Genomic DNA, 22192 nt, shown 5'->3' with positions numbered 1-22192 from the left:
CATTGTGTCTCATAGTCTCAGCTTTTTTCTCACCTTTCCTTGCCAGAGATTTTGAGAATAGCCTCTGTGTTGGGTCCAGATGAAGAACTTGAAAAACGTTTGCGAAAATATGTGATGAAGAATGTCCTAAAGAAGGTACTTCAATAAATGCTTAGTTAGCAGTGGTTTCATATGAGTATAATTAATGTAACATTTTCTATAGAGGAAATGCTGCTATAGCAGTGATCGCTAACCTTTTTCGGGTCGAGTGCACAAAGTGTGCGCGCATGCGTGCAAATGCACACCCGTGTGCCTGAACCTCCAAAATGCAATGCACACATGACCCCATGCATGCGCCCCACCCCCGCACAGTCCCCCGCATGTGCCCCATCCCCATCCCCCTGCACATGCACATGCACCCCCCACATGCATGTGCACCTCCCCACATGCGCAGCAGAGACCTGAAGACCAGTTGACTAGCCGGGAGGCACACGTGCATGCGCGGCAGAACTGAGCTGGGGTGATGGCTCATGTGCCCACAGAGAGGGCGCTGCATGCTACCTCTCGCATGCATGCCATAGGGTCGCCATCACGGTGCTATAGGAATGCTATTATTATTCTCCATGATTTTTTTTTTTAAATTGAATGTTTCCTTATTATGAGAAGTTGACAATTTTCCCTGGATGTTCTGAAAAAGAACATGAGGATGGGAGATAAAGATTCCATGTTTACAATTTCCTTGAAAACCTTCTTCATCAATATTTCTGGAAGTGTTGAAACTGAGTTTGTCCATTACGTATTTATTTGGCATTTTCTTTTTTTCTTTTTTTTTAATTTTTTATTATATTTTTATTGTTAAAGAATAACAGAAAGAAAAAAAAATTCAATACAAAAATCAATAATAAAGAAAGAATTTTTTTCCCCCCCCAGCGTGCTATACAAACGGAAAGGAAATTTTAGGAAATTGAAGTCTTCAATTCTTCCAGAAATCTCTTTGATAAGGTACTGGTGCCGATTCATCCAATCTCCCAAGTGCAAAGTCCACAAATGGTTGCCAAGTGTTCCAAAAAACATTTTCTTTATATATACCACTTCTAATTTTAATATCACAAGTCAATTTATCATTTAATGCAAATTTCCATGTTTCATTATACCATTCTTCTAATTTTAAGTCAACATTTAATTTCCAATATCTAGCAATTATAATTCTCCCCATTATAACCAAAATCCTCACCAATTCTCTTTCTCCAGTTGTTAATGTTGTTTCATTCAATATCAATAATAATATGGTTTCCAATTTCAATTTGACCCTCTTCTTAATCATTTCAAATATTTCATTTCCTATCCTAGACCAAAAAAGTTCAACCCCATTACATTTACACCACATATGAGCATATGTCCCGAGTTCTACTTTACATCTCCAACACATTTTATCCACTTTATTATCCATTTGAAAAAGTCTTATTGGGGTCAAATACCACTTCCAAATAACTTTATAGTTATGTTCTTTAATCCTTATTGATAATGTCCTCATTATTCTACTAACCCAGTTCATATTCCAATTTTGATCAGAAATTTCAATACCCAGTTCTTTTGCCCAATTCTCTTTCATTACCCTTTGTGAATTATTATCAAAATTAATAATTTTATAAATTTTACTAACTAATCCCTTTGGCCCAATTTCATCTTTTATTATTCGAGATGTCAAAATTTCAAATTCCGTTTCCTTTCTACTCTCATCATTCCTTTCTTTACATTTCCTATTCCATTTATTCATTTGAATTCTTTCAAACCAATTAATGTTTAATTTTCCATAAATTTCCTCTTTCCTCATTTCATTTTCTATAAATTTCAACCATTCACTAATTGTTTCCACTTTCTCTTCTATTATGATCCTCTCTCTATTACTATTTAATTTCATTGGGCAATTCTCTTTCAGTTTACCTAAATACAATACGTCTGGTATTAATTTTTTTGCTACTCTGTCCCAATTTTTAGTCAAACTATTTAACTAATAATTACAAATTTTAACCTTACCTTTAAAATTTTCCAAAAACCATTTGTAACCAAACTTCTTTATTTCCTTCATTTCCAAACTACCCCAAAGTTTAACATCTTCTTTTAAAATTTTTACTACTGTTTTTATATTAAATGCTCTATAATAGTTTAATAATTTTGGAATTCCTAAACCACCTTGTTTTTGGTTCTGATACCACATTTTCTTAATCAATCTTGGTTTTTTATCCCCGTTACATAATTTATCTAATTTTTTTTTATATACTTCAATGTTCTTCTCGGTTAAAAAAATCGGTTAAAAGCATCTCGAATAAAAAGTTAAATTTAGGAAGTAACATCATTTTACATAAAACTACTCTACCAAACCAAGATAACTTTAGTTTTTTATATTTCCCAATTTTCTCTTCAATTTCTTTTATTACTATGTCATAATTTAGTTTCTTTAAATTTTTAATTTTAAGTGAAAGTATAATACCTAAATATCTTAAATTATCCTTTATCCTAATTCCAAATTGATTTTGTAATTTTTCTAATTTATTTTCCCTATCAATTTCCATTAATAATTCTGATTTTGCCCAATTTACTTTCAAACCATTCATATCTTCAAATTCTTCCAAATGTATTTGAACTCTTTTTATATCATTTGTAATATTATTTAAAATGACAAGAGTGTCATCTGCACATAAATTAACGTTGATGCCTTTATAGCCTATTAATTCTGAATCCTCTTCAATCAAAGTTGTTAAAATTTCCATTGCTAATAAAAATAGGGTCGGAGATGGGACAACCCTGTCTCGTCCCTGCTTCCAAATTTATATCTTGTGTAAATATACCATTTACCTTCACTCTTGCCATACCCCTCTGGTACAATTTGGAAATAATATGAATAAATTTATTACCAAATCCTAATGCAGAAATCATTTCTTTTATAGTATCCCATTGTATAAAATCAAAGGCTTTAAAAATATCCAAGGCAATAATACCTATCTTATCCATTATTCTCAGCGATATCAATAACATTTAATACTCTTCTAACTAAATCACACATATAACGCCCTTTAACAAAACCTACTTGATTATGGTTTATATATTTATCTATAAAATTATTCAATCTATTTGCTACAATTGCAGTAAATATCTTAGCATCTTGGTTAATCAAGGAAATGGGCCGATAGGATTCAATCTTTTCTAAATCTTTACCTGGTTTCGGGATTAAGGATATAATTGTTCTATTCCAGGACATGGGAATATCACCTCCATGTAATATCTTATTGTACAATTTCTGTAGTTTTGGGATCAAAATTTATTTAAACTCTTTATAAAATTCTGCTGGTAACCCATCCTCACCTGGAGATTTTCCAAGTTTTAGCTTCTGAATCACATCTTTAATTTCCTCAGAGGTAATATCCTTTTCCATTTTTTCTTTATATTTATTATCAATTTTCTTCTGACCATATTTTTCTAAGAAATTTTTTAATTTACAATTTACAATTTCTTTTTTAAGATATAATTCTTGAAAAAACTTTTTAACAATTTCACATTTCTCTAATTTTTTATAACATCTCTTACCTTTTTCATCTATTAGGACACCTATTTCTCTTTTTTCTTTTTTATCTTTCGCCATTCTTGCTAATAATTTTGAATTTTTATTACCATATTCAAAAAATTCTCTTTTTAAATAGCTTAAATTTTTTTAACTATTTCTGTATCTTCCGCTATTTGTTTATTTTTCAATTTTTTAAGTTCCTCCCATAATTTCCTATCCTTAGTCAATAGAAATCTATTTTCCAGTTCTTTTATCAATTTCTTCTTTTCCTCTATTTTTACTTTATAATTCTTATACTTCCTACTTGATAATTTAATACTTTCTCCTCTAAAAATTGCTTTCATTGTGTCCCAAACTGTTCCATAATTGACTTCCCCATTATCATTCCAATCCCAATTTTTTTCCCATTTCTTAAGAATACGATTCTTATCTTCCTCGTTTTTATACAATTTTTCATCATATCTCCAACAATTTTCTTTTTTCTCCAAAAACATATCTAATTCTAGTAACAATTCTGCGTGGTCAGAGTCTTTAAATATTCCAACATCCATATTATCCACATTATCCATCAAAGTCTTGGATACAAAAATATAGTCAATTCTTGAATATGAGTTAAATACCTTTGAGTAAAAAGTATACATTCTTTCATTACCTTTAATCTCTCTCCAAACATCTACTACACCATTTTGCAACATCCAATTATCAAGTATCCCCATTTTTCTTATTCCACCATAGCGGGTAGGATTGGTACTATCCATCTGGTTTCTAATTAAATTAAAATCGCCAGCAATAATTACCTTCCCTACCCTTTCAATTTGCAAAAAATCAGTAATCTTATTCAAAAAATCTTTTTGATTCACATTTGGTACATATAAATTAACTAATGTTATTTTTTCCTCGTTAATACATCCTGTTATTATCAAATATCGTCCATCAATATCTATTACTTTGTTTTTTTCAAATTGGACTCTATTTGATATTAATGTTGCAACACCTCTAGATTTTGAGGACCCAAAAGCTTTTTCATAAACCTGCATCCCTTTTAAATACATCCTGTTTATATCCTCAGATTTCTGATGAGTTTCTTGCATAAAAAGTATGTCAGGAGAATCTCTTTTAATCTTAAATTCTAAATGTCTTCTCTTAATCTGATTCCCAGTACCTTTAACATTCCAAGTCATTACCTTAATTACCCCCATTAATATTTTTAATTTTAACTATTCCCTCTTTTTTCTTTCCGTGACTCAAAACCCAAACAAATATATATAGACAACACATAACATAAAAATAATAATAATAAAAAAATAATAATAATAATGTAAAACATGCAAACAACATAAAACAAAAACTAACATAACACACAACCACATAAAATCTTCATCTCCCACCATCTTCATTAAGACACACCTCGTTTCCAAGAGTGGGGGAGAGGGGACCCCATCCATCAGCTGGGTCGTTTCTTCATTGGCATAATTCTGGTTTCAATTGAACAACTACAAGTTCTTCATCCCCGCACTCGGGCTCATCTTCCCTTTTATGTTCAGAGTCCAATGTAATCATCCTTTCCACTCCTTCACCAGTAACATCTCGACTTTTCTTCTGTACCTCTGCCAAGGATGGAGAAATATCTTTCGTTGGTTTTCTTTTCCTCTTTGGTTTTGGACCTGAACCTCCGACCGCCCCTCCTTCTTCCTCTGGTGTTGATGTATATACTTCATTTCCACCCATTTTGAGTAATTGTGATCTTAATTCACTTTGTTCTTCCTCTTTTTCCAAAAAGCCAAGCTCATGGAGGTATTGAACCACATCCGTTTCTATTGTAAATATATGTATTCTATTTTTATAGAAAAATTTCATTTGCTGTGGTGGTCTCCAATTATACTTAATACATCTATCTCTTAATATTTTAGTAATTGGCTTCAGATAATATCTCCACGATCTTTCCTCTCTTGAGATATCTTGAAAGACTTGGACCTGTTTTCCCTCAAGCTTCAGCACAGCATCACCATTTTCTCTAATTTTTGCCATTACTTGTAATTTATCATTAACACTTGCAAATCTCACCAAAACATTTCTTATTATTTCACGCTGTCTTCTAAATCCAATTCGATAGACACTTATCAAATCTGTAGTTGTAAAATTTTTATCCAATCCAAGTTCATTAAGCCATTTCAAAACACGTTGTTTAACATTGTCCACTTTTTCTTCCACTATGCCTCTTATAACAATATTGGACTTCCTAACTTCTTCTTCCAGGATACATATTCTTCTATCCTGTTTATCATTTTTAAAAAAGATTTCAGTCATTTGCTTATCAATTTTTTTTGTTTGCACTTGTAGTTGATCTACATTATCTTTTATCACTGTTACTTCTGCTGTGTATTTAGCAAAATTAACATTAATTTCTTGAACAATTTGTTCCAGCTGATTGGATCTTTCCTTCTTTTCTTCATCCATTTTTAAATGTATTTTTTGAAATTCTGTATCCATTATTTCAATTTTATCACTTAATTCGTTTAATGCCAACACAATTTGAGCTGAGTCAATACTAGCTTGAGAAATCTGTTTGACCTTAGATCGCACCGATTCATCTTTAGAAGGATCCATCTTAATAACTCCTATAATTTTTGACCAAATATTTCTATAACCTTATTCACAGTTCAAAATCAATGGGTCATCAACTTGTATTTAAAATGTTGAATTGTTGAAGAGGAAAATCTTTAATCATCAGTTCTGTACCACAGATACTCAGAAGGGTCTTTTCAGAAGGACTTGGTTTATTTTACTTTCACTTTAAGGAGCCAGAGACGACAAATAAAGCATTAAAGAGTCCCAAATTCAAAAAAAGTTGAAAGTCCAAATTATTGAAGGCTTGCTTGCAATTGCTTCTTGCACCAGAGGCAGTGTAAAATACAAACAGTGAAATTCCTGTAGTCACGTTAATCAAGATCAGTTACACTCCTCAGCGCCATATTGCCCACTGTAAAAACAGCAAATGTACTTTAGATTACTTTAAAACTTTTAACTTTTAGTCCACAATTTTCACAGCGTCTTCAAAAAAGGTGATAATTGCTTTCAAATTTTTGGACGATCCCACAAACAAGCCATTTAAATATTCGGCTATTCCAAAAAAAAAAGGTTCCTGTTCTCCACGTTTATATCAACTCCAACATTCAGGCAGCTCTCATATATCTTATTTTTATCTTATTCAAACATAGCCATAAAACTTAATTTGCTGCCCTTCGCCCTGCGGGCGTTTTTTGCGGATCCAGCTCACAATTAAGTTCAAATTTATTGTTTTTCAGACCTCTTTAAATCATCGTTTCGCCGTTTCATCACCCCCTCTGCTCACTTTTATTCCCCGAAGGGAAAGCACTTTTAAAAAAAGCCTCAATTAAAAGCAGTTCAGGGTGGCTTACCACATCAATCTTAATCCAGCCAAAACAGGAACTCTTCAATAACGCATTTAGTTGTTATCGGACTTTAAAAATGCTGTTTATTTTTATTTTCATCCACTTTCAATTTTCCATATGCCGCAGAGAGACGAAGACAATGTCTTCTAAGCCACAGCCATGGAAACGCCCCCTTTATTTGGCATTTTCCAGAATGCCAAAAAAGGCTTTTGCTAGAGTAGAATCTGATTCGGGGAATAGAAGGCTTCTCATGGAATTCATAAACATAGTGAATGGCCTTAAAAAATTACTGTCTGTTTATGTTAGATACAACAGTCCCTCTCCACCCAATTGTTTCCTAGTGTAGAAGCATTAGAAGAAGGATCACCTGCTCTTCCACTTTCCATCTCTATTCAATTATGATTATGTACATAAAACAGTTAAAACTGGAATAATGAAAGGCCACTTCTTTGGGACTATTCAAGTGAAGTACCCAACATGTTTCCAATAACTTTCAGGTTATGTGATAGAGATTCAGATAATGTAGATTGATGCTGGTAGCTCCTTTTATCTCTTAAAAGTTCATAGAATCATAGGGCTGGAAGGGACCTTTGAAGTCTTCTAATGCAAACTCCTGCCCAAGACAGGAGTTGTTATTCTATCCTACATAAATAGCTGGCCAATATTTTCTTGAACACCTCCAGCAATGGAGCAAACACAAGCCAGGAAGCAAGTTGTTCCATTGTTTAATTGTTCTTACTGCTAGGAAATTTCTCCTTAGTTTCAGATTGGATCTCTCTTTAAAGATCTCTCTTTAAACTCATTGTTTCTTGTCCTCATGTGCTTTGCAGAATAAGTCAACCCCCACCTCTCTGTGGCAGCCCCTCATATACTGATAGCTGTCATGTTCTTCTCTTCATTAGCTTTGTTGCTCTCTGTACTCTTTCTAGGGCCTCAGCATCTTTTTTGTATCGTGGTGAGTAGCATGGGGACAAATTCTATGACTGTGGCTATCTTGAACGGGGTGAGCCCCATGCTACCATAAACTGCATTATTATAGACAATCTCAGCAAAGGGCAGAAGGTCTGCCTAATTAGACTGCTGATAGTTGACCTAGCATCCAGGGGTGAAATCCAGAAGGTTCTGACAGGTTCTGGAGAACTAGTAGCAGAAATTTTGAGCAGTTTGGAGAATCGGTAGTGGAAATTTTGAGCAGTTTGGAAAACTGGTAGTGGAAATTTTGAGTAGTTCGGGGAACCGGCAAATACCACCTCTGGCTAGTCCCAGAGTGGGGTGGGAATGGAGATTTTGCAGTATCCTTCACCTGGAGTAGGGTGGGAATGAAGATTTTGCAGTATCCTTCCCCTGCCACGCCCACCAAGCCATGCCCACCAAGCCACACCACGCCCACGCCCACAGAACCGGTAGTAAAAATAATTGGATTTCACCACTGCTAGCACCTCAAATATTGCATTAGGTCGTTCCACAGCCCCATTTCTGCTTGGATGAAACACAGAACTAAGCCCTTGGGAGGACCCTATCATTTTCACAAACTCCCTCCAAAATTTTGCCATGAACTGGAAACCCTGCCCCCCGAATCTGAGATGATCCTCTTTGGCACTCCATGCAGCCTACATATGTGCTGCAGAAACAATCTGGCCAGTTTCTGGGCAGACAGGAGGCTTGAGCAGGTTACGAAGTGAGCCTGCTTGGAAAACAGGTCTATCACCATCCTGATGACCGTGTTCCCTCTGCTTTCAGGGAGCTTGATTATAAAGTCCATTGCTATTTCTTCCCAAGGTCAAATTGGATCTGCCACTTGCTGCAACAACTCTGCGCTCTTCCCTGGCCTTTTCTTCGTGGTTGCACACACGGCACAAATTTTTACATAGCTTTCTATGTCCTTTTTCATCCCTGGCCACCAGAATTGGTGCTTCACTAAGTGCAGGATCTTTAGGAACCCAAAGTGGCCAGCTTGCTTGGCATTGTGGCTCTGCTGTAGGACTTGCACCCACAGGGTTTTAGGGACATACAACTTGTCCCCTTTCCAGGCTAGCCCCTCTCTCGACATCAGCTCCCCCCTCAATAGTCTTTGAACCACAGATCTAACTGCAGCTCCCTCTTTAGGTGCCGAGTTAGCTCAGGCCCCATGTCTGATGGCTTCCTCCTGGCCTGCTGCCTCATAGTCACTTGTGCCACCTTCTGTGTCAGGGGAATAATGGCATTTACTACCTCCTCCCGACTGCTATTGTACTGTGGCATGTGGGACAGAGCAACAGCTAAGAAATTATTCCCCTCCCTCCCCGGGATGTACTTCAACAAAGTTAAATTGGTTAAAGAACTGCGCCCACTAGACTTGCTTCGGTGAGAGCTTCTGAGGGGTCCTAAGTGCCTCCAGATTCTTATGGTCAGTCCATACTTTGAAAGGCACTTTACTTCCCCTCAAGGCAGTATTCCAAGTGTGGCAGTACTATCAATTCTCATGATATTGATGCTATCTCTCTGTTGATGCAGCCTGATCTGTCCCCGTCCCCACACACACACACACACAGCCAGCCGAGGGTTAAGGAAACTCTTTGGAACGCACCCAGTTCTTATCTCCGACTTGGCAGCGATAGACACACCGTCTGCCAAGGGTCTTTATTTGCACAAAGAGACAGATAAAATACGAACGTTCAAGAAAGTCCAAACAGAAATAATATTCCTCCCAGCAGTTCCGGACGAGGCTTTAGTGACTCCAAGGTTTTGCTTTGTTCGTCACAAAAGATCCTTGACCACCCCTCTCTATTATATAGTCTCTGGGGTGTGGTCTCTGGGGTGTGGTCCAGTGACTCAGTGCTAATCCCTAGCACACCTCCTAAGCTGCTGCAAACGTTTATCACGCCTTCGGAGGCGTGCGTCCAGGAATGATGTCTCATTATCACTTTGACTGGAATCAGCTGTCTCCTCTCCCTCGACCGGCACTTGAGACAATGCCAGAGGGGAGGGGCCTGGAGAGGGAGGCCTGGCTGACTCCTCTTCCTCATGCTCGGAGCTTTCTTCCTCCGATGGGACAGGCTCAGAGGGCGGGGCCACAACACTATCCCCCACCGCAGGGCCCTTCCCCCGGGTCTGACGGTCGGGATGGGGTCGGGACGGGAACTGTTCGTGGAAAGCCCGCACCAGGTCAGGGGCCTGAACGGCAGACGCGTCCACCCAGGTGAAATCCTCGGGCCCGTACCCCTTCCAGGCGATGAGGTATTGGAAGCGCCCCTTCAGCCAACGGGAGTCCCGGATACTGTCCACCTCGTACGTCGAGGCGTCGTCCTCGTCGGCTGCGGCAGGGGGGGCAGGCGTCGGCGGGCGGCGGAGATGGCTCGCGGGGGCCTCAGGGACCAGGAGGGACTGATGAAAAACAGGGTGGAGCCGCATGGAGCGGGGTAGAGTCAACCGGTAGGCCACCGGATTGATGACCGCCTCGATAGGGAAGGGACCGATAAAGCGTTGGGCTAGTTTCCGTACCGGCCGGTCCGTGGGGAGGTGTTTCGTGGACAACCACACCCGATCTCCTACTTCCAGCGGTGGTGTCGCCCGGCGGGCGCGATCGGCGAACCGTTTATAATCCTCTTTCGCCCGGATCAGCTGCCGCCGCACCAGTTGCTGCACCGCCTGCAGTTCTGAGAGGAAGTCCCGGGTCTCGGGAACAGGGGAATCCATGATGGTCAACGGGAAAAGCCGTGGATGGTATCCGACATTGGCATGGAACGGGGTCATCTGGGTGGAGGTGTGTTGGGAGTTATTAAAAGCGAACTCCGCCAGGGGAAGGTACTCGGCCCAGTTGTCCTGCTGCTGGTTGACAAAACAGCGGAGGTACTGCTCCAGTATGCCGATGACCTTCTCCGTGCCCCCGTCAGTCTCCGGATGATGTGACGACGACAGGCACACCTGCACCTCCAGCGCAGCCATCAGGCTTTTCCAGAAGCGGGCCGTGAACTGGGCCCCGCGGTCCGAAACCACCCGGTCCGGCAGGCCGTGGAGGCGGAAGATATGTTGCAGGAACAAGCGAGCCGTGGTGCGGGCCGAGGGCAGGCCGCGGCACGGGATGAAATGTGCCATCTTCGTGAGCGCATCCACCACCACGAGGACGGTCGTGTACGTAGCGGACAGGGGCAGGTCTGTCAGGAAGTCCATGGAGATGGCTCCCCACGGTCTCTCCGGTGTCGGCAGCGGCTGGAGGAGTCCGGGAGGGGGACCGGATGTGGCTTTGGCCTGTCGGCACGTCACACAGGACGTCACGTAGGCGTGCACGTCGTGCCGTACCCGAGGCCACCAAAAAGTCCGCGTCACCAAGTTCAAAGTCTTAAAGAAGCCGAAGTGCCCCGCCGCGGGGTTGTCATGGCACTGGTTCATGACGAGGGCTCGGAGCGGACTCGTGGGCACGTACAGCCGACCCCGGTGTCTGAGTAAGCCCTCCTCCACGGTCCATGGGGACGCGGGACCGACGTCCGCTCTCCGCTGCTGCGACCAGTCATCCTGTCGCTGCGCTTCCAGCACCTGAGCCCGCAGGTCCACCGGTTCCTGGACCGCGGCCAAGGAGTCTGCTGGCAGCACCGTCCGGGGGGGAAGGGAGTCCTTGGGGCAAAAGTATTCCGGCTTACGGGATAGCGCGTCCGCCCTCTGGTTGAGGTTGCTCGGAATGTATGTGACGTGGAAGTTGAACCGGGCGAAAAACAACGACCACCGGATCTGCCGCTGGTTCAACTTCCTGGCCGTGGTGAGGTGCTCCAGGTTCCGATGGTCCGTCCGCACCTCCACCTGGTGTCGGGCCCCCTCGAGGTGATGTCGCCAAGCCTCGAACGCGGCCTTGATGGCCAGCAACTCCTTTTCCCAGATGGTGTAGTTGCGCTCGGAAGGGTTGAGTTTCCGGGAGTAGTATGCGCAGGGAAAAAGAGTGCCGCCATCCACCGGAGCCTGTAGTAGCACCGCCCCAATCGCCACGTTGGACGCGTCCGTTTCCACCACGAACGGACGGTGTGGATTGGGGTGCCTCAGGACTGGCTCCGTGAGGAAGGCCTGCTTGAGGACCTCGAAGGCCTGCTGCTGTGGGGGCCCCCACTGGAACGGGACCTTCTTCCGAAGGAGCTGGGTCAACGGCAAGGTCAGGGTGGCGAAGCCCGGGATGAAGGTCCGATAGTAGTTGGCGAATCCCAACAGACGCTGGACGTCCTTCACCCGACGCGGGGGTTCCCAACTGCGCAAGGCCTCCACCTTGCGCGGGTCCATCGCGATGCCCTCGGGGGTGATGATGTGCCCGAGGAACTCTATGGAAGTCTGGAAGAAGTAGCATTTCTCCAACTTCGCATAGAGCTGGTGCTCCCGCAGGCGTTGCAGGACCTGGCGGACATGCTGGAGGTGACTTTCCGGGGTCCGGGAATAGATCAAAATGTCATCCAAGTAGATCACCACGAACCGATCCAGCATGTCCCGGAACACATCGTTCATCAAGTGCTGGAAGACCGCGGGGGCGTTGGTCAATCCGAACGGCATGACGGTATACTCGAAGTGTCCGTACCGAGTGCCGAACGCCGTCTTCCACTCGTCCCCCTCTCTCACGCGCACCAGGTTGTAGGCCCCTCGGAGATCGAGCTTAGTGAAGATCGAGGCCTCCCGCAACCTCTCCATAAGCTTTGGGATCAGCGGCAGGGGGTAGCGATTTCGCACTGTGATGGCGTTCAAGCGCCGGTAGTCGCAGCACAGGCGCAAGTCCCCCGTCTTCTTTTTAACGAAGAGGACCGGGGCCGAGAGCGGGGAGGTCGAAGGCCGGATGAACCCACGGGCCAGGTTCTTTTCCAGAAAGTCCCGTAAGGCGGCCAGCTCGGGCTCCGACATGGAGTACAGGCGTCCCGAGGGCAGGGGTGCATTGGGCATTAGGTCCACCGCACAGTCGTAGGGTCGGTGCGGGGGCAAGCGGTCCGCCTCCTTCTCGCTGAACACGTCGGTGAAGGGCGTCAGCTCCGGAGGCAAGGAGGCGTTTGGGGCAGAGACGTCCTGGCCGGCGCAGGTGTTGCGAAGGTGGTCGACACACTGCAGGCTCGGGAACGAGATGGCGTTTCTCGACCACGCCACCTGAGGGTCGTGCGCCCGAAGCCAGGCCATCCCCAGGACCAAGGGAAAATGCAGATCCGCCGTTACGTAAAACTGGATCGCCTCCTCGTGGTTTCCAATGGTGAGGCGCAAGGGCTGGGTAGCGGTTTTGATGGGTCCCGCCACGAGTTCCCGCCCATCTATAGTTTCGACCCTCAACGGAGGGTCCACTGGAACCAAGGGGACTTTGTAATGGGCCACAAAGGCCTGGTCCATAAAGTTCGTGGTGGCCCCCGAGTCCACCAGCGCGTGCGCCTGGAGCCCCTCCGACCGGTTAGCCAACAACACCCGGGTGTTCAAAATCAGGTGCCGAGGGGGCTCACAGTCCACAGCCGCCGACTCCGGCGGGGCATGGTCACGTGCCTGACCCAGAGTTTCCCCTAGGCCAGGCCTGGCCCGTTTCCCGGCTGGTCGCGTCGAGACTCCGGAACAGGCTTGAGCGGTCCACTCCGCTTCCGGGGACACGAGGCGGCAAAATGTCCCGCCTCGCCGCAATAGAGGCACAACCCCCCTTGATGTCTCCGCATCCGCTCCTGGGCCGTCAGTTGAGGTCTGGCTGCTCCGAGCTCCATGGGCTCCTCAGCCGTCGCCACAAAACGCTGTGCGGTCCGGAGCGCTGTCGGTGCGAAACGCGGGGGTGCCGACGCTGTCGGTGCTTCCGGAAGAGCCCGACGGGGCCGTCGTCGTTGCAGGCGGGCGTCGATGCGCAGGCATTGGGTCACCAGCGCGTCGAGGGTCGGTGGCGCCTCCACACGAACCAGCTCGTCCTGCATCTCGTCGGAAAGGCCGTCCTGGAAAGCGTCCATCAGCGCCACCTCATTCCAAGCCGAATCCTGGCCTAGCAGTCGGAACTCTGCAATATAGTCCTGCAGGGGGCGCTTGCCTTGGCGGAGGTCCTTGATGCGCCTCGCTGCCGTCTGCACCCGGAGGGGGTCCTCAAACATGGTGCGCAGGTGTTGTAAAAAGCCCTGAAAGTCCAGGAGCAAGGGGCTATCTTGCAACAACAGGGGCGTGGCCCATCGGGCGGCAGTGCCAGAGAGGGAGCTGATAACAAATGCCACCCGAGCCCGGTCATCCGGAAAATCATCCGGCCTCATCGCCATAAACAGTTGGCATTGTCCCAAGAAGGCCGGAAACATCTCCTGCTGCCCAGAAAACCTATCTGGCACGTTCACTGGGCATCTCGGACGGGGAGGGGGAGGAGGTGGAGCTGCAGGAGCATTTCCCAAAGCAAGTTGGGCAGTTAGCTGTGCTACTTGCTGTTGCAGAAGCTGATTGGCCTGCAGTATCTGCTGCAACTGCTGCTGCAGCTGTTGGTCCATCGTGGGTTAACGATGGAGTATGGGGTGACGAACAAGATGATCTGTCCCCGTCCCCACACACACACACACAGCCAGCCGAGGGTTAAGGAAACTCTTTGGAACGCACCCAGTTCTTATCTCCGACTTGGCAGCGATAGACACACCGTCTGCCAAGGGTCTTTATTTGCACAAACAGACAGATAAAATACGAACGTTCAAGAAAGTCCAAACAGAAATAATATTCCTCCCAGCAGTTCCGGACGAGGCTTTAGTGACTCCAAGGTTTTGCTTTGTTCGTCACAAAAGATCCTTGACCACCCCTCTCTATTATATAGTCTCTGGGGTGTGGTCTCTGGGGTGTGGTCCAGTGACTCAGTGCTAATCCCTAGCACACCTCCTAAGCTGCTGCAAACGTTTATCACGCCTTCGGAGGCGTGCGTCCAGGAATGATGTCTCATTATCACTTTGACTGGAATCAGCTGTCTCCTCTCCCTCGACCGGCACTTGAGACAATGCCAGAGGGGAGGGGCCTGGAGAGGGAGGCCTGGCTGACTCCTCTTCCTCATGCTCGGAGCTTTCTTCCTCCGATGGGACAGGCTCAGAGGGCGGGGCCACAACAGCAGCCTACTTCCTCCAACTTCCATCCTGTTAAGTCTGGACATGAAAAGAGAGGCAGGATGATCGTAGTGAACAACTGTTTATTGCAGGCAACAGGGAGCAACAACAAACTAACTACGAACTGAGAACTGCCGAAGGCTGCAGCTCCTTTTACTGGGAGCTGTCCAGCCTGTCAGTCACTGCCGCTTGTTCATTTTCCTGCTGGCGGGAAAATGAGCCAATGAGTGAAGGCTGATTTAAGACTCACTCCTACTTGCATAGTCAATATCCCTCCCAATGAGTGAAAGCTGATGTAAGACTCACTCCTACTTGCATATTCAACACCTCTCCCTTCTGGATGAGAATTATTCAATCAAAATGTGTTACGAGACATAATCACATAAGTAGGCGGGCCTTCTATGGGTGCACCCTGACATTCGACTCGGCGTCGGCAGTCTGAGCAGGCAAAATTTCTGTCACTCCCACTTCTGCCTGTGGAACCGCCTTGAGGAATGGACACTGCTTGCCTTCCGAATGGAGGTGGTGAATTTATCTGATATCTTGGCTGCTCGGGCTTCTTTGAGGACTTCTTTGAAGGGGATGTTTCTCCTGGCCAGCAATCTTTTTTATAAGTTAAGGTCCCTCAGTCCCAGGACAAGTCTATTGCGCATCATTTCCTCCAGATTTATAAATTCACATTCTGCTGTGAGCTCTTGCAAATTTGCAACAAAATCATTTATTTTTAACCCAACTGTTGGTCTCTGCGGTAAAAACCCATGTCACCAGGCTAGTGGGGAGGTTGATGGCACGTAGTGGTCCTTGAGGATGTCCTGCAGCATTTGCCATTTGATGGTTTCAACATCTGTGGGTGCTGCCAGGGACTTCGCCATCTTGTAGATTCGTGGTCCGCAGTAGCTCAAAAAAAGGGCCTTTTCTTGGGATCTGACAAATCTTGTAGATTCTTGCATTCCATGAACATCCAAAATCTGCCCATGTATGAAGACCATTCTTCGGTGGTGGGGTTGAAATGTGCTGGTGGCGCGTGTGTGGTCATCGTGTAATGGCCGATGCAGTCCTGAGGTTTCTGCGAAGATGGCCATGGATGCCACGAGGTTGATCTGTCCTTTGATCTATCTCAGTATCCCACCTTCATCGCCAGTGTTAAGTCCAGACACGAAAAGAGAGGCAGGATGATTGTAGTGAAATAAAACAACTGTTTATTGCAGGCAACAGGAAACAACAACAAACTAACTACGAACCGAGAACTGCCCGAGGCTGCAGCTTCTTTTACTAGGAGCTGTCCAGCCTGTCAGCCACTGACACTTGTTCATTTTCCCGCCAGCGGGAAAGTTAACCAATGAGTGAAGGCTGATGTAAGACTCACTCCTACTTGCATATTCAATACCCCTTCCAATGAGTGAAGGCTGATGTAAAATTCACTCCTACTTGCATATTCAACACCCCCCCTCAACCATTTCATCCCTATTAGTCAGAATTAAGCCCAGAATAATTGACCTCTGGTTTCTTCTTCTTACTTTTGGGTACAAAGTTGCCAGTGGGCATGTCAGGAACCTGTTCGATCCCCCATTTGTTGCAGAGTTTGTTTTCCAGTTGATGTCAGGATGTCTTGCCTGTTGTTGACCAGATCTCACTTGTTGTTATTTTTCTCCTTGTTTTTTCCTGCTTTCTATTCCATTTTATTTTTTATATTTGCGGAAATTTAATAAATAAGCATTAAGCTATATTTTTGCTGGCTGAACTGAGTGGCATTTGTGCTTGGTCTGATCTGGATATAGGGATTAACTGGGGGTGTGCATGCTAAAGTGGAATTCATTTATTTTTACATGTTAGAGACCATTGTCTATAGAGATTCTCAGTCATCCGGATCATGGTTGTCCCAAAGGTGCTTTTCATTTTTTAAAAAATAGTTTTTATTAAACAGTTTTCTTCATTTTATATCACAATTTCTATCTTTACAGCGCTCCGGTATCAGTATATCTCCTAAGTACATACAAATTATTTTCGTTATTCTTCCTTTCCTTTTGTGTGCATATCTATTCTATACAATGCATCAATATTGCAATTACATACTTATATATATTACCCTTTATTGTTACATCTTAATTTACTTTTACATTCTTATTCTTTACTTCTTTTCTCTAACCAGTTATACCATATGTCCCAAATCAAATAGTATTCCGTTTCATCTCTTTCTTTTATTTCCATTGTTAGCCTGTCCATCTCCGCACATTCTAACAATTTTTTAATCGCCATTTCATCAGAGTGAGTACTATTGTTTTTCCAGTATTGTGCGTAGATGATTCTAGCTGCTGTTATTATGTGTAATATATACTGAGTTTTTTTATTATAATTTCCCCTTAATATACCTAATAAGAATAGTTCTGGTATTAGATCTATTTGTTGTTTAGTAATTTCCTTTAACCATTTTCTTATCCTTGACCAGTATTTCCTTGCATCTGGCCAGAGGTGCTTTTCAAAAGGCAACTAGATTTTGCTTTTCCTTGAAGATGTTTCACTTCTCATCCAAGAAGCTTCTTCAGTTCCTACTTAGAGACAACTCTTGTACTGTGCTATTTATTATTTTATTTATTTATTATTTCACTTTTATTATAAATAATTCAAGGCGGCAAACATATAATACCCCCTGCTCCTATTTTCCCCACAATTGTGCTGTGAGGTAGGTTGTGCTATAAGAGAGTGGCTGGTCAGTCAGTCAATCCCACTTTCATCCTTAAGGTAGGACTAGAACACATAGTTTCACAGTTTCTAGCCTAGTATTTTACCCACTATTTCAAACTCTCTGTGCTTGCATGGTGTCTGCCAGGAAGCAAATTAGCTGGCTGTAAATCTGCCACCAGCCACAGATAAACACAGTTTCCATTGCAGCTATCTGGAAGAAAACAGCCTTTGAAAAAATCCTTTTCCTTCTATTCTTTGAGGATTGATAGTACTCCTCAAAAAAAGGCAGGCAGGGATTGAGAGCTGCAAACTATCAACTGATGAAGAGCTGTAAATTATCATCTGATAATCCAAAGGAGAAACAAAATATATAGAAAAAGTCCAAGACACAGCAATGCAGGACGTTTGACAGCAAAACCTGAATTTTGGATAAGTTGGTTTTAGCACAGTTTAAAGGAAATGAGTGCAATAAATAGGTGACTTTGTACAGCAAGCTATATTTGTTGTATGCAACCCAGAATCATGTTGGTTGAGTTAGGCACCCATATAAATGCTTGAAATGGAGGGATGGAGGGATGGAAGTGGTAAAATCCTGTATACTAGGCGACTGATCTTAAGGAATGGGAATTTTTAATTCCTAAATTATTAAAAAAATGACCTCTAACCTACTGTATATTAGAAATTCCCTGCTATTACTGGAAGGTGGGACCATAATTATAATCTGCAGGGACCTTCAAAACATTATAACTCCTCTTTTACTGCAGAAGCTGAAAACAGACCATTTCTATACCCACTACCTTCTTTCAGGCGCATATCATAATATCATCCACACAGTAGCTAAATTTGTCACTGCAGCCATTAACTTCAGGCTCAACTTAATAACTTAAAATCCTTGGACCGTTTTATTTTCTTCCCTTCTCTTTTTCTCTCCTCCTGTTATATAATTCTAAATATTATTATTATTATTATTAATCATCGCACAGTCAGACAAATGTTCAGTCTGGGTTTGGCATTTTTGTCTACCTATCGAGTCCTGGGATAGGCAAATCTAGATGTCTGACATTGTTACAGATATTGTCGCAGGATGGAAGCAGTTCCAAGTAAAGCTGCCTTTTGCAATTGACTGGTGGCAAATTTGTCAATGCCTATAGTGTTGAAGTGGTGCTCCAGTTGTTTTGGGATTGCAGCCAAGTGCCTATTACTATTGGTACTATCCTTGCTTGCCTTTGCCATAGTTGTTCTATTTCTGTTTGTAGGGCTTTGTATTTTGTTATCTTCTCCAGTTCTTTCTCTTCTATTCTGCTATCTCCAGGCACTGCCATATCCACTATCCAGACTTTTTTTTGTCTTTCTTATCAACAACTGTTAAGTTTGGAGTGTTATGTGGCCATGTGCCTGAGTGTCTGGATTCTTTTTTTTAAAAAAATATTTTATTTACTTTATTTGAATAACATGTAAACATTCCATTTCAATCAAACAGTGTGTTGTCTGGGTACAGTTGTTTTTAGGCAATCATAATCAAAATGCCTCCTTCATGGATTACTGCCTTGTCACGGCGAAGGGACTTACGTAGCTCATTGAAGCTATGAGCTATGCCATGCAGGGCCACCCAAGATGGATAGGTCGTAGCAGAGAGCTCTGACAAAACGTGATCTACTGGAGAAGGAAATGACAACCCACTCCAGTATCTTTGCCATGAAAACCCCATGGACAGTACCAAAAGGCAAAAAGATATGATGCTGGAAGATGAGCCCCTCAGGTCCAATATGGGGAACCTACTGGGGAAGAGCAGAGGGCTAGTACTAGTAGCACCAGAAAGAGTGAAGCAACTGGGCCAATGCGGAAATGACGCTCAGCTGTGGATGCATCTGGTAGTGAAAGGAAAATCCGATGCTGTAAAGATCTATTCTCCATAGGAACCTGGAATGTAAGATCCATGAATCAAGGCAAGCTGGACATGGTCAAACAAGAGATGACAAGACTGAACATCGACATCTTAGGAATCAGCAAACTAAAATGGACAGGAATGGGTGAATTTAATTCAGATGACCAGTAGGTATACTACTGCGGGCAAGAATCCCTCAGAAGAAATGGAGTAGCCTTCATAGTCAATAAAAGAATAGGAAAAGCAATACTGGAATACAATCCCCAAAATGACAGAATGATCTCAGTTCGAATCCAAGGCAAACCATTCAATATCACAGTAGTCCAAGTCTATGCTCCAACCACTGGTGCTGAAGAGGATGAAAGTGACCAGTTCTATGAAGCCCTACAGCACCTTATAGAATTCACACCAAAAAATGATGACCTTATCATCATGGGTGATTGGAATGTTAAAGTAGGAAGCCAAAAGATAACTGGAATAACAGGCAAGTTTGGCCTTGGAGTACAAAATAAAGCAGGGCACAGGCTGATAGAATTCTGTCAAGATAATACAATGATCATAGCAAACACTCTTTTCCAACAACCCAAGAGATGACTCTACACATGGACATCACCAGATGGTCAATACAGAAATCAGATTGCCTATGTGCTCTGCAGCCAAAGATAGAGAAGTTCTATACAGTCAGTAAAAACAAGACCAGGAGCTGACTGTGGCTCACATCATGAGCTTCTTGTTGCAAAATTTAGGCTTAAATTGAAGAAAGTAGGGAATAGCACTAGGCCACTCAGGTATGAACAATCATATCCCTGATGAATATACAGTAGAGGTGACAAATAGATTTAAGGAATTAGATCTGATAGACAGAGTGCCTGAAGAACTATGGATGGAGGTTCGTAACATTGTACAAGAGGTAGCAACTAAAACCAAAGAAAAAGAAAGGCAAGAAAGCAAAATGGTTGACTGAGGAAGTTTTGCAAATAGCTGAGGAAATAAGGGACGTGAAAGGCAAGGGAGAAAGAGAAAGATACACCCAGTTGAATGCAGAATTCCGGAGAATAGCTAGAAGAGATAAGAATACCTTCTTTTTGGAACCCCAAGAGATGGCATGCAGTGAAGAGGGGGTTGAGGGGTTTTTTAGCTAAATTTTTAATGAAAATTTTAAGGGGACCCAGGAGAAAGGGAGGGGGTTGTAAAAGTGGACCTTGGGGGTCCAGATAGCGACTGAGTGGGGTGATGGGTCGATTGACTGCAGCAGAGGGGTTGTAAAAGGAAATTTAACCGGGGAGCAGGGGGGTGACAGGAAGGGCAGTGTAATTGAAATAATGAGTGGGAGGGGCAGGTATGACGGGCGCAGGGGGCCATATCATGTGTCAGGGGTGCGCACACACTGTTTACGAGCAATTACACACTCCGGCCCCCAATGTGCGACTCGTGTCCTGGGTTGTGCAGAATCTCAGGCCCAGGGTCCGCGGCTGATGTTGTGTAATGCCAGGTCGGTTGTTAATAAAGCCCCCCTCATTTGTGATCTTATTTTGGAGGGGGGGTGCGGACCTGGCAGGTATTACAGAGACCTGGTAGGGCCAAGAGGGGGGGTCCCCCTCGTTAAAATGTGCCCACCAGGTTTCCATGTATTTCATCAGCCAAGGGCCCAGGGGAGGGGTGGAGGAGTAGCGGTGATTATTAGGGAAAGTCTTTGTCCGAGGGAGACCACAGTTCCTCAGATAGCCGGATGTGAGTCCCTTTTTGTGAAGTGGGGCCGTGGGGTGCAGATGGGTTTTCTGACTACGTACCTGGCTCCCTGCCATGTGGCAGCGACCCTGCCCGAGCTACTCGACGTCATTGCCGGGGTGGCGGTTGATACCCCCAGACTTATTGTCATGGGGGATTTCAACCTTCCATCTGCAGGTGAGGCGTCTGAGGTGGCTCGGGAGTTCATGGCTTCCATGACGGCCATGGACCTGACCCAGTTAGTTCAAGGCCCCACTCACATAGGGGGACACACTCTGGACTTGATTTTTGTCTCTGGTCAGTGGTTGAATGAACTTGGTAGAGGGGACCTAGATATCAAACCCTTGTCATGGACAGATAATTTGCTCCTCCACTTGGACTTTCCTACCGCTTTCCCCCGCCGCAGGGAGATGGAACCGACCAGATGGTTCCGTCCCAGGCGCCTGATGGACCCCGAAAGGTTCCTGACGGAGCTTGGGCCATTTCCTGAGACTCTGGCACACGACTCGACTGAAGAGCTGATGGCCGCCTGGGAGAGTGTGGCCGCCAGAGCTTTGGACCACGTTGTGCCATTGCGGCCTCTGACCTGATGCCGATCTCAATTGGCTCCTTGGTTCTCTGAGGAGCTGAGAGAGATGAAGCATCGGAAAAGACGCCTAGAGAGCATTTGGAGGGCTAGTCAATCTGATTCCGACCGGACACAGGTGAGGTCTTATATCATGACCTACCTAGTGGTGATAAAAGCGGCAAAATCTAACCATTTTTCCGCTCTTATCGCATCTGCAGAGAACCGCCCAGCTGCCCTGTTCAGGGTGACCCACTCCCTTCTTCGGGGGGGAGTGCAGGAAGATCCCTTGCAGGGTCATGCTGAGGATTTTGTGCAATTCCTGCATGATAAAGTCGCTCGGATTCGGGATGGCTTGGA

The 22192-nt window shown here is 44.2% G+C and overlaps 2 protein-coding genes across 12 annotated transcripts in view; one reads left to right on the top strand and one right to left on the bottom strand.

Moving 5' to 3' along the window:
• The window catches only part of LOC148114757 (uncharacterized), a 167609-nt gene that overhangs the window by 10540 nt on the left and 134877 nt on the right, over positions 1 to 22192 (bottom strand). For 2 of the 9 annotated variants that reach the window (XM_087891170.1, XM_087891167.1), the window contains exon 1: positions 34 to 174. The exons of the other annotated variants lie outside the window; for them this stretch is intronic. The gene's annotated coding sequence lies outside the window, so the exon portion shown is untranslated. Of the gene's footprint in view, positions 1 to 33; positions 175 to 22192 lie in introns of those variants that run through there. 9 annotated transcript variants of the gene reach the window in all.
• Positions 1 to 22192, top strand: part of ADCY10 (adenylate cyclase 10) — a 132083-nt gene that overhangs the window by 60478 nt on the left and 49413 nt on the right. For all 3 annotated transcript variants that reach the window (XM_087891160.1, XM_087891161.1, XM_087891159.1), the window contains one exon: positions 47 to 135. In XM_087891160.1, coding sequence (XP_087747286.1) covers positions 47 to 135 — 89 coding nt within the window. The remainder of the gene's footprint in view (positions 1 to 46; positions 136 to 22192) is intronic.

Source organism: Pantherophis guttatus, chromosome 3 (assembly GCF_059756535.1).
Source record: "Pantherophis guttatus breed Tessera chromosome 3, ASM5975653v1, whole genome shotgun sequence".
NCBI lineage: Eukaryota > Metazoa > Chordata > Lepidosauria > Squamata > Colubridae > Pantherophis > Pantherophis guttatus.
Note: the sequence above shows the minus strand (reverse complement) of the source record. Positions and strands in the feature narration are given on the sequence as shown.